The sequence below is a fragment of the Geotrypetes seraphini genome, chromosome 4 (assembly GCF_902459505.1).
Source record: "Geotrypetes seraphini chromosome 4, aGeoSer1.1, whole genome shotgun sequence".
Lineage (NCBI taxonomy): Eukaryota > Metazoa > Chordata > Amphibia > Gymnophiona > Dermophiidae > Geotrypetes > Geotrypetes seraphini.
Genome location: NC_047087.1, coordinates 260,334,802 through 260,349,806, shown reverse-complemented (window position 1 = coordinate 260,349,806; position 15,005 = coordinate 260,334,802). Strand labels below are relative to the sequence as shown.

General features: G+C 40.8%; 1 protein-coding gene across 7 annotated transcripts in view; it reads right to left on the bottom strand.

The window, feature by feature from the left end:
* MYOF (myoferlin) overlaps nucleotides 1-15,005 on the bottom strand; it is a 278,291-nt gene that overhangs the window by 107,130 nt on the left and 156,156 nt on the right. For 3 of the 7 annotated variants that reach the window (XM_033940691.1, XM_033940693.1, XM_033940695.1), the window contains exons 11-17: nucleotides 13,921-14,036; nucleotides 13,239-13,365; nucleotides 12,362-12,465; nucleotides 11,559-11,627; nucleotides 11,399-11,442; nucleotides 9,330-9,412; nucleotides 4,767-4,820 (exon numbers count right to left, since the gene is read on the bottom strand). In XM_033940691.1, coding sequence (XP_033796582.1) covers nucleotides 4,767-4,820; nucleotides 9,330-9,412; nucleotides 11,399-11,442; nucleotides 11,559-11,627; nucleotides 12,362-12,465; nucleotides 13,239-13,365; nucleotides 13,921-14,036 — 597 coding nt within the window. The remainder of the gene's footprint in view (nucleotides 1-4,766; nucleotides 4,821-9,329; nucleotides 9,413-11,398; nucleotides 11,443-11,558; nucleotides 11,628-12,361; nucleotides 12,466-13,238; nucleotides 13,366-13,920; nucleotides 14,037-15,005) is intronic. The other 4 variants (XM_033940692.1, XM_033940696.1, XM_033940694.1 and 1 more) reach the window with 2 other exon arrangements.

The following is a 15,005-nucleotide window of genomic DNA, read 5'->3' as shown; positions in this document are numbered from 1 at the left end:
TCTTTTCATGTTCACTGTGTCCTGCACTTCCCCGGCTGTTACTTCAGATCACCAGTCTAAAACATTCCCACCCTCCATCGCCATTTAGTAGGTAATCAAGTTAAAGAAAGAATTTTGCAAAACCGTCTAGGACATGTTCAAATTGTCATTTTTATATTGCTGAGGAAAGAGTGGGCCAAGGCTAAAGTGGCATAGCAATCAGCATTTTCAGGTGAACTAAGTCAGCCCAAGGTACATTAGACACCTGGCCCCTATTTACTAAATTCTTGCCATGTTATAACTGGATTATCACTTAGGGCTCCTTTTACTAAGCTGCGATAGCGTTTTTAGCGTGCGCAGAATTTTAGCTCGAACTAATGCCAGCTCAATGCTGGCGTTAGCGTCTAGCGTGCGGGGCAATTTAGCATTCTGAACCTGTACTTAAATTGCTGTATAATCCTTGTACTTAAACTACTGTATAATCTTCGTATTGTCCAAATATCCTCCACTGTGAATGTTTGCTTGTAGGCCGTTCTGAGCTACTGGGAGGACGGGATAAAAATCAAAATAAATAAATAAATAGTAAAAGGAGCCCTTATTTGCTGAACAGCTGGTTTTGTGGCAGATAACATACAATAACAGAATTACTGCAAGCTAAACAATAGCAAATCAAGACTCACAAAGCTTAGTTGTGCTTCCAGTGACTATAAGTGAACTTATACCTGTAAAAGACCTAGTTCACTGGAAGACTCACAGTTGTACCTCTTAAAGCAGCATTCGTTCACAAAACAAGAGGCCCTTGTTGGGGTTCAGAAAATCTGATGTCCTCTTAGGGACTCATAAGTATGGGAAAGCCTGTAGATATGGTATTAGTGGCTTTTGCCGACTTGGTGAACCCTTCTTATGTGCTTTGAGCTAAGTACATGATTTTGACATGGTTCTGACAGTATAGACCGGGTTACGTTTTTCAAATTTGGGGACACTTTTGAGTTGCAAACTATATTCTGAGTGTTAAAATTGATTTTTCCCTTTTTGCGACTGGTTACGTTTTTTTAGCTTATTAACCCAGGTTTATTGAGAGCAGTTTGTTTTTCTTATTGTGGAGTTGTTGTTAAGAACATAAGAACATAAGAAGTTGCCACCACTGGGTCAGACCATTGGTCCATCGCGCCCAGCGGTCCGCTCTCGCGGCGGCCCGTAAGGTCCATGACCTGTAATGTGGTTCCTGTCCATTTCTGTAACCTACCTCTTCTTTTTTATCTGTAACCCTCAATCCCCTTTTCTTTTAGGAACTTGTCTAAACCTTCCTTGAAACCCTGCAATGTGCTCTGGGCTATCACAACCTCCGGAAGCGCGTTCCATGTGTCCACCACCCTCTGAGTAAAAAAGAACCTCCTAGCATTTGTCCTAAACCTGTCCCCTCTCAATTTTTCCGAGTGATCCCTTGTGTTAGTGGTTCCCCACAGTCTGAAAAATCTGTCCCTGTCCACTTTCTCTATGCCCCTCAGGATTTTGAAGGTTTCTATCATGTCTCCTCTAAGTCTCCGCTTTTCCAGGGAGAAGAGCCCCAGCATCTTCAACCTGTCAGCATACGAATAGTTTTCCATACCTTTTATCAATTTAGTTGCTCTCCTCTGGACCCCCTCGAGTACTGCCATGTTCTTCTTGAGGTACGGCGACCAGTATTGGACACAGTACTCCAGATGTGGGCGCACCATTGCACAATACAGCGGCATGATGACTTCCTTCGTCCTGGTCGAGATACCCTTTTTAATGATACCCAACATTCTGTTCGCTTTCTTTGAGGCCGTTGCGCACTGAGTTGATGCTTTCAATGTTGTGTCCACCATCACCCCCAGGTCTCTTTCAAGGTTGCTTACCCCTAGCAGTGATCCCCCCATTTTGTAGCTGAACATCGGGTTCTTCTTCCCTACATGCATGACCTTACATTTCTCTATATTAAAACTCATTTGCCATTTTTTTGCCCACTCTTCCAGTCTTGTTAGGTCTCTTTGCAGGACCTCACATTCTTCCGCGTTTCTAACCCTGCTGCAAAGCTTGGTGTCATCACATGTCGTCCCCGTCTCCAGGTCGTTGATGAATATATTGAACAGGATTGGTCCCAGCATCGACCCCTGTGGAACTCCACTCATGACCCATTGCCAGTCTGAGTAATGGCCCTTTACTCCAACCCTCTGCTTCCTGCCAGCCAGCCAGTGTTTGATCCATCGGTGGATATCCCCCTGCACCCCGTGGCTCCATAGCTTCTTAAGTAGTCTTTCGTGAGGTACCTTATCGAAGGCTTTTTGGAAGTCAAGGTAAATGATGTCTATGGATTCCCCTTTATCCACCTGGTTGTTTATTCCCTCAAAGAAATACAGTAAGTTCGTGAGGCACGATCTTCCATTGCAGAAGCCATGCTGGCTCGCCTTCAGTTGTCCATTGCCTTCTATGTATTCGCAGATTGCGTCCTTGATTAGTGCTTCCATCATCTTTCCCGGAACCGAGGTCAAGCTCACCGGCCTATAGTTTCCCGGGTCACCCCTTGATCCCTTCTTAAAGATGGGCGTGACATTGGCTATTTTCTAGTCTTCTGGGATCTCCCCAGTTTTTAAGGATAGGTTACATATTTGGCTTAGTGTATCTGCTATTTCGTTTCTCAGTTCTTTTAATACCCTTGGGTGGAGGCCGTCCGGACCTGGTGATTTGTCGCTCTTTAGTCTGTCTATCTTTCTGAGAACATCCTCTTTGTTTACCTCTAGTTGGTTTTTTAGCACTGTTCTTTTTTTCCTGTTAAAAAAAAAATGTGATGCCCAATGATATTATGGAATTCTTTAAAGCACATTTTGGTGAAGTAGCCCGAGCGTGCTAGTTGAGTCTTTGAGGCTTCATGTTTGTTTTAATTAGGAGAGCTGTCTAGTTCATCCTGCACAAAATGTGCAGCAAATTATTATTTTTGATTGCTTTTAGATTTGGGTCATGGCACAAAGCTATTTTTGTGTGTGTGTGTGAAATATGGGCTTATTGTTGGAGTTCACATCAGAAATGTTACTAAAGACAGAAACAGGAATCATTACGATACAAAACAAAGAGTAGCCCGAGAGCTTGTCTCGATGGGCATATTGTAACACGGGGCTAGGATGCCCATTTGTCACCCGCGAGGCATGGGTGGGGAGGGGGAGGGACTGTAGTAGGGGAGAGTTAGGGAGGAAATAGCGGAGGAGTGGTTCACGCCAAAAGGCCAGTAGGGTGATTGACGGCGCGGGGGAGGTGATAAAGCCGGGACCTTAGAGGACTTTGCTTTTTCTAGGGTCCTACCACCCACCCGCCTGCCCGTGTGTTGGTGGCTATGGTAGCTCGGGAGGGTGGGTCTCCTGAGTTACTGGGTGCTGGGGCTTAACGGCGATGAGCGGTGGGCTGGCTGGGAGCCGTGCCTTGGGGTCAGGTGACCCAGTTAAAGGGGCATGAGGTCATGCCATCTCTTGCTGTTTGTGGCGGGGGCGGGGCCAATATGTTGATGTTTACACCGGGTAGCTCGGGAGCAGCTTGCTGATGTTGTTCAATTGATGTTTAATGTGTTAATGATGTTAATATATGCAAAGTTAATTTATTTGCTATTGTTGATTAATAAATTGAGCTGCGGCTATGTTCCATAATTCTGTGTGTTGTCTTATTAGTTAGTAGGGACAGGAGAAAGGGTGGGGGGGGGGAGTGTATGGGCGGCAATAGGGACAGTCCCCTTTATAAGGTCAAAATACTTCTGATTATTTTTCACTCCTCCCTGCCCCCCCCCCCCTCCAACTACTCCATCAATGCTAGTAATGGAGAAACATAATATTTGTTAATCCTTTACACATTTCTCTGTGCTGGAATTCCTAAAGTACCCACAGGACAAGGGCGGACAAAAACATTTCTCAAATCTAACTGCAGGGTGAAATGCGAGGACACATGACAAGCGAGGTGAAAGCTTAGCAAGCAGGGTCATGCATGAGCCACAGAGAAATCATTGCAAATATCGTCCCGTGCCCAAACTGTTTATTTTTAAATTAGACTTTTTTTAAAAGATATTTATTAAACCCAAAGACTGAGATTTGAAATTTATTCCGTTGGCTCTGAGCCATGCGATACAGATCATAAAGCAGTTCATTTTTGCCTCCAGAACACTTTATTACAATGATACTAAAGTACCCTGGGGATCTGTACTGGGACCAATACAGGTGAACTTCTTCACTGGTCTTTTATGGTTTAAATAACCAAGGATCTGCATTCTACTTTACATTTGGCTGTCACAGCTGATTGTTTTTTTGAGAAAGTAGAGAGATTAATATTTGTAGCCTTTTAAAGTAATAGCAATCATTTCAACAATTACTAGGTTTTGGGGTTTTTTTTTTTGCAAGGAGAGGAATTATTTTAGTCCAGTCTACTCTGGGTTTAATATAAGCTCTTGATGTTAAAGTTATTATTGTTCATTGAGATGGCTCATTTGTTCAATTAAAAGACACAGATATTGTAATTGATTATTAGGGATATGGTAAGTATGTTGGTGTTATGTTATGAAATTAGTTTGTTATTTGATACGAGTTTAACATTGTCACAATATGTCTATGCTTTAATGGATGCAATCCATTCAGAGCTGTGTACAATGTATAAAACAAATCTAATCATCAGTGTATTTTTCAGCTTTACACGAAAATTGCCTGTTCAGAAAACTGGGTCTGTTTGTTTTGTGAAGCAGACCAATCAATCTATAAACAGTATGGGCAGTGAATAAAGATCATATAACACACCACGATATAAACCTTCATATGATGAACCATCCCCAATTCCCGAAGATTCAGAGTCTATTACAAAAAGACAACCAGTAAATGACAAATTAAAGCCACATTTATAAAAAACTTCTTTACTTCTCTTTTCCTACATTAATGAATCTAAGGATAACACAATCACGGCCGATGCCGAGGTTATCATAATACTTGATAAGACGAATATCTAGAAGAGAAGTCCAAATGAGAGTAATCACACATTCCTCTGCAATTAAATTTATTTTAGGAAAATAATATGCAGTACTTCAATGTAAATGCAGGCTTATACATGAGAAATATTATAACTAGGAAGTTTGCCAGATGATGAAGCAGTATGAGAGAGTTGGGAGTGAGGAAGGAAAATAGGTGGAGAACAGAGAAATAAATCTATATCATTTAGGGCTCTATGAAAAACGGTTTAACTATGTTTCCTCAATAGGGATCTTGTTAAAGCATCTTACAAATTTTAGTGTGTATAAAATTGATTGTATGCATGTAAACCCATGAATTTAATGTGTGATTTAGAAAATTTTAATGCACATTAAAGGGGTAATTCTATGGCTGCAACTATTATTATATGCCTGGAAAAAGCCTGTACTGTACAGGAACACAGGGCCTACTTTTCTTTATAAACTACTACCATAATAGCAGAAATGCACACCTATATGTGAGCATTTATACCAGCCATGCCTAAGGGCTCCTTTTACAAAGGTGCTATAGCGTTTTTAGTGCATGTACCGGATTAATGCGCGCTATAGTGCGCGCTACCTGAAAAACTACCGCCTGCTCAAGAGTAAGTGGCTAGCGTGCACGGCATTTTAGCGCGCGCTATTCCGCTCGTTGAGGCTCTAACGCACCTTTGTAAAAGGAGCCCTAAATGACAGAATCCTGTCTATGCCCCGTCCAGGTTCTGCCTATATGTACACCTACCTCTAAAATATCCACTATGTAAGATAATAATAATAATAACTTTATTCTTGTATACCGCAATACCATGGAAGTTCAATGCGGTTAACAGATGAAGAGACTGTACATTTACAGCGAAGTTACATACATGGCAATGATAAGGCATATAATATATAGGTGTAACAAGGACAGGGCATTTAGATAAACAGAGATCGATTATGAAAGGCCATATAGTGGCTTGGCAAGGTAGGAGGAGTCAGAGTTTGGAGGCATATCGAGGGCAGGGAAGGAGGGAGGGGAGAGTTAGAGGAATATGTTCATATCTTTAGAATAGCCTATATATGCACACATAAGCACATTTATGCTAGTATTTTAATCATTTATGTGCACTATATGTTAATGCTCAGTTTATAGAATTACCCCAAGAATAAATGCATTTAGAATGAACTGGAAAACCCCCCTCTAGATAATCCAGAAAATTCCAGAAAAATATGAAAACTGAAAATTTTGGAGTCATTCACATCTTTAGCAGTCTTACAAATTGGAATACACTTAACTTAAAACAATAGGGATCTCAATCTGTAGGACAGAATAAAGTAATTTTTATATTTAAAGAAAACAGGTAAACAAGGCAAAACTGCATACCAAATTAAGGCCCCCTTTTATCAAGCCACGTTAAGGTATTTTAGCGCAAGCCGGCGAGGTAAATGCTCCAGCACTCATAAGAATTGAATGACCATCATGGCATTTATCTCACCGGCCAGGGGACCTAAGTTAAGAGCCTTAAACTATATTCCAATTCTTTAATTCAGCACACTAATAACACTCTTAGCTGGTAAAATAACACTCTTAGCTGGTAAAAATACATATTTAGAGGATTGGTATACAAAAATACATTTCCAGAGAAATTTAAGATAGGCATTTTTTAAAGACAGGGTGGGCCTCATTCTAAAATAGGGGGATCTTTCAGGCTGGTATTAATAAGCATGTTTAAAGCTTCTTTAGCACACAGGGAAAATGTATTGGAAATATCTGATTTTTTTAAAAATTTCAGGTTATTTGGGACTCGGGGAGCCATTAACAAGATACTGTAAAGATTGAAATTACTGTATAGAATAAATATTATTTTTTTCCCTTTGGTTCATACACGTCCAGGGTGGGGTGGGGGGATGGGAATATTTTATGATTTCTTTTGCTTATGAATAACTGTTGGATATAAGGGTGGGGGATTATTTGATGCAAGTTAGAATTTGATGATATATTAAGGGCTCCTTTTATGAAGGCACATTAGTGGTTTAACGCACGTAATAGCACGCGCTAAACCGCCGGCCGTGCTAGCCGCTACTGCCTCCTCTTGAGCAGGCAGTAGTTTTCCAGCTAGCGCAGGGTTTAACACGAGATTAAAAGTCGCGCACGATAAAGCCGCTAATGCGGCTTCGTAAAAGGAGCCCTAAGTGTTATTAAGATATAAATGATTGTATTATATGTTACACTTATTGTGAGCTTTAAAAATGAATAAAGGTTAATAAAAAAAAGGAACTATCTGATTTCTTTTCTTGTTCCTGTTATATTCAAGATGGTATGTTCACATCATGCCAAAGCACTAACTATTACTTGCCAGTGAACCCTTGTTGTATCGGGCGATGGTGCGCCCGCATCTGGAATACTGCGTCCAATATTGGTCGCCGTATCTTAAGAAGGATATTGCGATACTCGAGAGGGTTCAGAGGAGAGCGACACATCTGATAAAAGGGATGGAAAACCTTCCATACGCTGAGAGATTGGAGAAACTGGGTCTCTTTTCCCTGGAGAAGAGGAGACTTAGAGGGGATATGATAGAGACTTATAAGATCATGAAGGGCATAGAGAGAGTAGAGAGGGACAGATTCTTCAAACTGTCAAATAATAAAAGAACAAGAGGGCATCTGGAAAAGTTGAAAGGGGACAGATTCAAAACAACTGCTAGGAAGTTCTTCTTTACCCAATGTGTGGTGGACACCTGGAATGCGCTTCCAGAGAATGTAATAGGGCAGAGTACGGTACTGGGATTTAAGAAAGGATTGGATAGTTTCCTGCTGGAAAAGAGGATAGAAGGGTATAAATAGAGGATTTCTGCACAGGTCCTGGACCTGTTGGGCCGCCGCGTGAGCGGACTCCTGGGCATGATGGACCTCAGGTCTGACCCAGCATTATGTTGCTTAATTAAAATTCCTTCATATCACTTCCTATCTACTACAATTTTAACAATTGGCACAAAGATAAATCAAAGTCATAGAAACCTGATGGCAGATAAAGGCCAAATGGGTCACCCGCAGCATCCACTTTCTCCTCCTCTCCCTAAGAAACCTCATGTGTCTGACCCATGCTTTATTGAATTCAGACACATTCTTTGTCTCCACCACCTATACTGGGAATTATATTACACATCTACCACCCTTTCTGTAAAAAGTATTTCCTTAGATTACTCCTGAGCCTATGCCCTCTCATTCTGGAGCTTCCTTTCAAATGAAAAAGATTTGCTTCATGCACATTTATGCCATATAGGTATAGGTATCATATCTCCCCTCGCCTGCCTTTCCTCCAAAGTATACAGTACATGTTGAGAACTTTAAGTCTTTAAGCGTTATGACGTAGATGACCAACCATTTTTGTTGCCTTCCTCTGGAACGACTCCATCTTCTTTATATCTTTTTGAAAGTGTGGTCTCCAGAACTGTACACAATATTCCGAATGGCTGGCTGCAGTTCTCGCGGGACTCGTGAGAACTGCCGACAGCCATTCGGAAAGTGGTGCAGGCCCAAGTGGGAGCATGTAAAGCTTGGTCCTGACGTCGGCGCTCCTAACTTGTACGCCTGCTGCCCGGAAATAGTAAGGAGCCATTGAGGAAGGAAGGGAAGAATTAAAAAAGGTACCCAGTTTAAAAAAAAAGGAATGGGGGGGGGAATTATTAAAAAGGTACAAGGGAGGTATGATTAAAAGTACAAGGGAAGTATGATTAAAAAGGTACAAGGGTGGGTATGATTAATAAAGGTACTTGGGATATTTGGGGGGATGATTTAAGGTACAGGGGGTACATGGGGAGATGGGGATGAATTACGGTACTGGGGGGGGGTACGTGGGGGGTATGGGGCCTGCCTGTCACTAGGCCACTAGGCCTGCCTGCCTGCCACTAGGCCTGCCTGCCACTAGGCCTACCTGCTCTGTGCCCTATCCCTGCCAGCCCTGTGCCCTGTCCCAGCCTACCACTAGACCACCAGAGGGGGGGACAGGGTACAGAGCCTGGCAGGGAGGGGGGACAGGGTGCAGAGCCTGGCAAGGAGTGTGGGGTTGGGTGCAGAGCCTGGTAGGGAGAATTTGGTTTAGAATGGTTTTTTTTCTTGTTTTCCTCCTCTAAATCTTGGGTGCGTCTTATGGTCAGGTGTGTCTTATGGAGCGAAAAATATGGTACTTCACTTTCCAGGGCAAATCAGCACAACTCTGCTCATCAGTACTCAACAAATCAGGACACCCTCCACCCCCCCAAAAAAAAAAAAACCCAAACAAACAAACAAAAAACCCAGCTCAGATTTCTTTTCACCATTTGTATTAAGCTTAATGGTAGTATTGTGTTGCCTACTATTTCCAGAACAAGGACGCATTTACCTTCAATTTCCCCACCAGAGGCAGCAATTTTGGAGAGACTTAAACAGGTTGATCCGACTGCATCGTTTTTTGTAAGGCGATCCCTTTGTAAAATATCATATAACAAAATATCAGGATGATTCAGTGAGTCTAGCAGGACCTTCAGAAATAATTATTCCACTGTACAAGAAACCACCACATGGTTGTGGAATGAATCAAACCGGACTTATTTCAAACAGCCATTTGTGGAACACAGCCTGCATTACTAAATACAGATTTCAGGAGCTTCATGTGGAAAATAGAGTAATGTGGCAAAGTGCCAACATTTTCCAAATGAAGCTGACTTCCCAAGAAAGAGCTTTGTAGCAGTCAACTTTCATATACAGTGTACCATGGTGATATATCATGCAAAGCCTCTCATTCATGTGGCAGTTCACACAAACAGGCATAGGTAAGAGTCTTTGTGGGTCTGTTTTAGCAAAAAGAAAACCAAGTTTTAAGAAGGTGTAGTTATCCTTGCATAAGGTTCATCAGAATTGGACTTTTGCAGAGTGGTAGTGAGGACTTAAAAGGGTTATACAGATGGGAGGCCTCAATTCCCTTGTTGGCTAGTGGGCCTTGGGAGGCCCCACAATCATCACCAAAGTCTAAATCTAAAAAGGCATTCCCCCCACCAAACCTGGCCTCTCTTCTATATCCCACTCTCTAAAAAAAATAAATAAATAACTGCTCCCCCCTATCATATGACCCAAGAGGACCAAAAAGGTCTGTCTCTGGAAGAGGGTAGAAGCAATAAACTTGATTTTGCCCATGGATTGTCATCTTGCATAATGCTACCACTGGCCCACAGCAGCAGAAATGAGTTGGGATTATTCCTGTCCCATCCAGATGTGATGTAAAATTTGTTAAAAATATTGCACAGTTATATGGATGTTAATTTAAAAGACATCATAGTATAAGAAACTTTTCTAGGTACAGTAACTGGATCGATGAAGATCAAAGCTATCGGGAGCGATTGATCCCCGACGGTGTTCTGAAGATCCGTACAAAAAACTTTTTAAAAGTATAAAAAAATTAGATGTATATATCACAGTTATTTTAAAACTATACACTATTTATTGCATGTGGTAGACTTTGAATTAGTAGTTAGCACAATTTATTGGGAGACTGACTGTGAGCGTGTGCTAATTGAAGTAGCAAACATTTAAAAGCCCATCCAAATGAGAACATCTGGGGAAAACTTTGGCTGGTGGGTGGGAGAAAGGCTTAAAGGGATGGATGGGACTCCAAGAGCCCAATAATTCTCCAGGGATGCAAGTCCTCCCCAGAAGGAAGGTCTCTGATAAGGGGTAGCAAAGGTCACCTCCACCTCACAAAAAGGGGACTAGTTTTGGGGTTTATATGAGTTTCCCCTTCTGGGAACATACAGGTTCCTAGCTGTGACATGCAAGTGAAATATTTGCAATATTTGGCTGCAAGTGAAGCCGAGTCAGAAATTTATTTGCATCATAGCAAAATGTAGCAAAAAATATATATATATATTAACAAAAGACTGTCAATTGAAAATACAGCTTGCCAAATTGTTATAGCTTTACTGTGCTCAGAGCACTGACCACAAATAACAGGCTCTGCCCAGTGGCTTAACACTAAAGATAAAGTGAATCTAAAGTATTATGAATGCAGTTATTATATTTTCCTTTCTTAAACTCTTATAAACCGTGTCAAGCTCTATCCTTATAGAGAAGATGCAGTATATAAGCTTAAGGTTTAGTTTAGTTTAGCTATAAACTTTTGGATTTCATGGAGAAGCAGACATACAGAGCTCACAAACATAGGATCCATGTGCTTTTATTAATATCTCATTTTGTGCACAGGATTAACAGTGATTTTTACCACATTCAATGAACGAGAACCACAATAATATTAAGATAAGGCTTTAAGGTCATGGTTATTATTTATTGTAGAGATTGGACTACTTTTTCTGCCTCTGCTATTCTAGAAAATTTAAACATCAAAACTGGAGGTTTTGTAATCGATTATTACAAAAGACGCCACTTGATTAATATCGTAAATATTAAGGTCTAACTCACCAGTCATAGACTGTTAATCTTATTTGTTCACACATGGAAGGAAACTGGGAAATGAAACAGGACAGTTAAATGTTAAGTCAAATTTAAAAAAGATTTAGGATAACTTTGCATCTCAAATGGAAAAGCTTAACCCACAGGTAAAGATTTTCACAGTTCAAACCTTAATTTGCAGATTAACAGCTTGGTTCCACTCAGGGTTGGCATTTTTCTCCATTCTCTTTGTGCAAACCTGTGAGGGGAATAGAAACCAATCAGATGAGTAAAAGTTCAAAATGCACTAAACAAAAGGTACGTAGCCAAAAACAGAGTTTTTGGCAGTAAAGTGTTCCCAGCAGTGCGGCATTATTGCTAGAAGTGAGAAGGTAACTTCTCTGGCTTGAAGCCAGTTGAGTACACAACCAAGGGGATCCTCAAGGGCAACGGTGTCAAACACAGTTGTTTAGTTTTACATAACACATTAAGGCAGTGTATGACAAACTGTGTGCCGCGGCACACCAGTGTGCCTCCCGAGATTTCAGGGGAAGAGGAGAGATGCCGGCGCCAGCTGTCTACAGGACGTGCCTTTTGTGAAGAGACGCACATCCTGTAAGCAATGTCCCGACACTGGCACCTCTTCTCTCTGGCAGCCCTTCTCTCCAGCCCTTCTCTCTTCTTACCGACTCTTCTCTCCTTCTCTTTGCCGGCCCTTCTCTCCTCTCAGCGCAAGGCCCATTTGAAGGGCCTTTACACATTCGCTGACATCGGTGCGCTGACATCATGCATGTGTGGGACTTCATCACACCAACGCCAGCATACCTGTGGGTGTCTCGAGCTGGGGACACTAGGTATAGTGTGCCCCAGCTCGACAAAGTTTGTGAGACACTGCATTAAGGTATCAGGGGACGATAGCGCGAGAAAGAAAAACAAAAAAGGTACAGAAAGGAAATTGTACCTTTTTTTTTTTTTTTTTTTTACATCCAGTACCTTTTTGCCAGCAAAGCAAACTTCCACAAATGGATCAACCAGATTTTTCTTATCCGATTCGGCACCAAATATTTCCTTTACAGATTGTGCAAAAGCGTCATCCACTAAAGAAAGTATGAAAATCAAAATTAATTATGACATTTACCATTACCCCTGTAGGTTTGAGGAAAATCTTGGTAGCCATGCATAAAGGCATTGTTCAAGGGCATTCCAGCGTTAAGTGTCATTCTAGCCTCAGGATAGGTAGGGCTGGAAACTACAGAGAGGTGATCATCTCAGCCTCTGTGAGCAGTAAAAGAAGCATAAGACAACTTCCTTGTGTAGGGTTACTTGACATTTTACCCTTAGTTAATGCTGCATTAACAGAGGCTGCCATTGAGAAGTGGGAATGTCTACTCAACAGGGATTTACAATAAGGAAAGATCATAACTAAGAGGCTTTATGTCCATGAAGAACCCATATAAAAGAATTTCCAACAGAACAAAATGGTTTACTCCCCCAACTCACAACAAAATACAGGTCTAGGCAATATGTTATGAGTCTATGGCAGGGGTATCAAACTCAATCACATTAAAGGGCCGAAATCCAAAACACAGGCTAAGTTGCGGGCCAGACCCCACCCCATACTACTAATTATAACACCATTTTTTCCATTCATTTTTCACATACAATATAATCTTATTAACACATAATAGTAATAGTTAACCACAAAATTAAATATACAAAACACACTGTATGATTCTCAACATTCATTCCTACCAGAACACAGATAACCCCTATGCAAATATGGGACCAAATACTAAAAGTACTAATATATTTTTTTTAAAAACACCCTAAGATTCAAGATTCTGCTACCCGTTAATAGAGAGAAATATACTTTGTGGAATGTCTTCAGCTCTGTAGATTTTCAGAAAGAAAGTGACCCATCGAAGTGAAACTCCTGCAGGCAGCAAAAGATTGCTCTCAACATCATCGGTCTCATTATCTTGTTCTCTTTTTTCCACCTATTGAGAAAAAAATGTTTTTAATGTTTGTGGTATGTTATAACAATGGAAGCTTTTCTGTCAGATGTATTACAACTGTTAAATATAAAATACCTACCCAATAACACTTTTGTCACTTTCTACGCATGACTGTGGTCACATTATTAAGTCCATAGTTCAAGAAAGAGACTCCCATCAACAAATGGTTGTTCATGGTATATGTGTCCCTTCCAGTAGTCATGAATGCTTCAGGCCCCCAAGAATGACATTTAAATGACCAACTCTTGGCTTTATATCTAAAAGGGGTTCATTTTAGGGGGATGGTGGACCTGAACAGAACACTGTAGATGCTGAACAGGGATTTTATTACAAAATAAAAAGTTCTCAAAGAACAGCAAGTGTAGAATACTTAAAAAAAAAAAATTAAAAAAAAATTGTAGTTGGCCAATAGGCATCAAGCATATCGCAATTGCTGTATGTTTACATTGAACCTCATATCATTACTAGCACAGACTGAAAGACTTGTAAACAAAAGGATCCTGGAAGCATGCACATACTGACAGACATGAAACTTACTGGTAGTTCATCTCCTGTCCCCATAACAAACATACTAATTTTCAGATAGCCTTTAGCACCAGAGCTTGTTTCTTCAGGGTCACTGAGAAGAATCCATTTCCTCGTGACAGCATGACCTTAACCAAGAAAAAAAAAAACCACAAAAATAAAAACAAAGGAATAAACAGTCCTACAGTCAAGTATATCAAATTGTAAAGTTGAAGAGATAAGGCTCAAGGATGGTTTGAAGCTACAGCATATCTTAAGGGCAAAAAGGGAAAAATAGAGGAAGACCCTATAGACAAAACCAGCAGTCAACCAGTCCTCAGTGTTTCTTTGATAAGTTACACTATGGCACAAAAGCTTCAAACCATCTCTGCTTTACATAAAACAAAAAAGGCATTTTTTGAGGAACAGTTTTAACAAGTGGTTCTTATAATGTAGTCAGTTCTATAAAGAGCACTAAAGGTTTGGCACTGTGCCAAATCTGTTATTGAATACCACTGTAAGCCTGCCTTTAAATGTCAACATTTAGGCAAGACCACTTTCGTCATCTCAATACCAAATGCAAATATGCATCCTAAACACTAGCATTTGTGGGCGTGCAACTTAAATAATGCTATGTTTCATGCATCCGTGTACACAACTTGCCCCATGGATCACCCTCTTGCACACTATAGCACTTAGGGCCAGATTCTATAAACGGCATCTAACTCGGTAGGCGCCTAGGAAAACAGCATCTAACACATGTCAATCGAAATCAGGCACCATTTGTAGAATTGCACCTAGCCTAAATCAACGTAAGCACCGGTAGGTATGAACAACTTAGGTGCTGGTATGTTAAGCCAAGGTTTTCTTGGCCTAAAATACCAGTGCCTAATGGAATCCATGCCTAAACTTCACCAAAAATTTGCCCTATTATGCCTAATGCTTAGTGTAGAAGTCTACATTGAAGAGGTAGGCGCCTACCTAGTTAGGTGCCTGCTGTCTAATTAAATATTTAAAAAAATTTTCAATTGGTTTTTAATGGTGCTTTGGAAGAACTTTGATCACCTCAATTTTCTTTTTTGCTGGGCAAATTTATGCTCCAGTTATAAATATGAGAA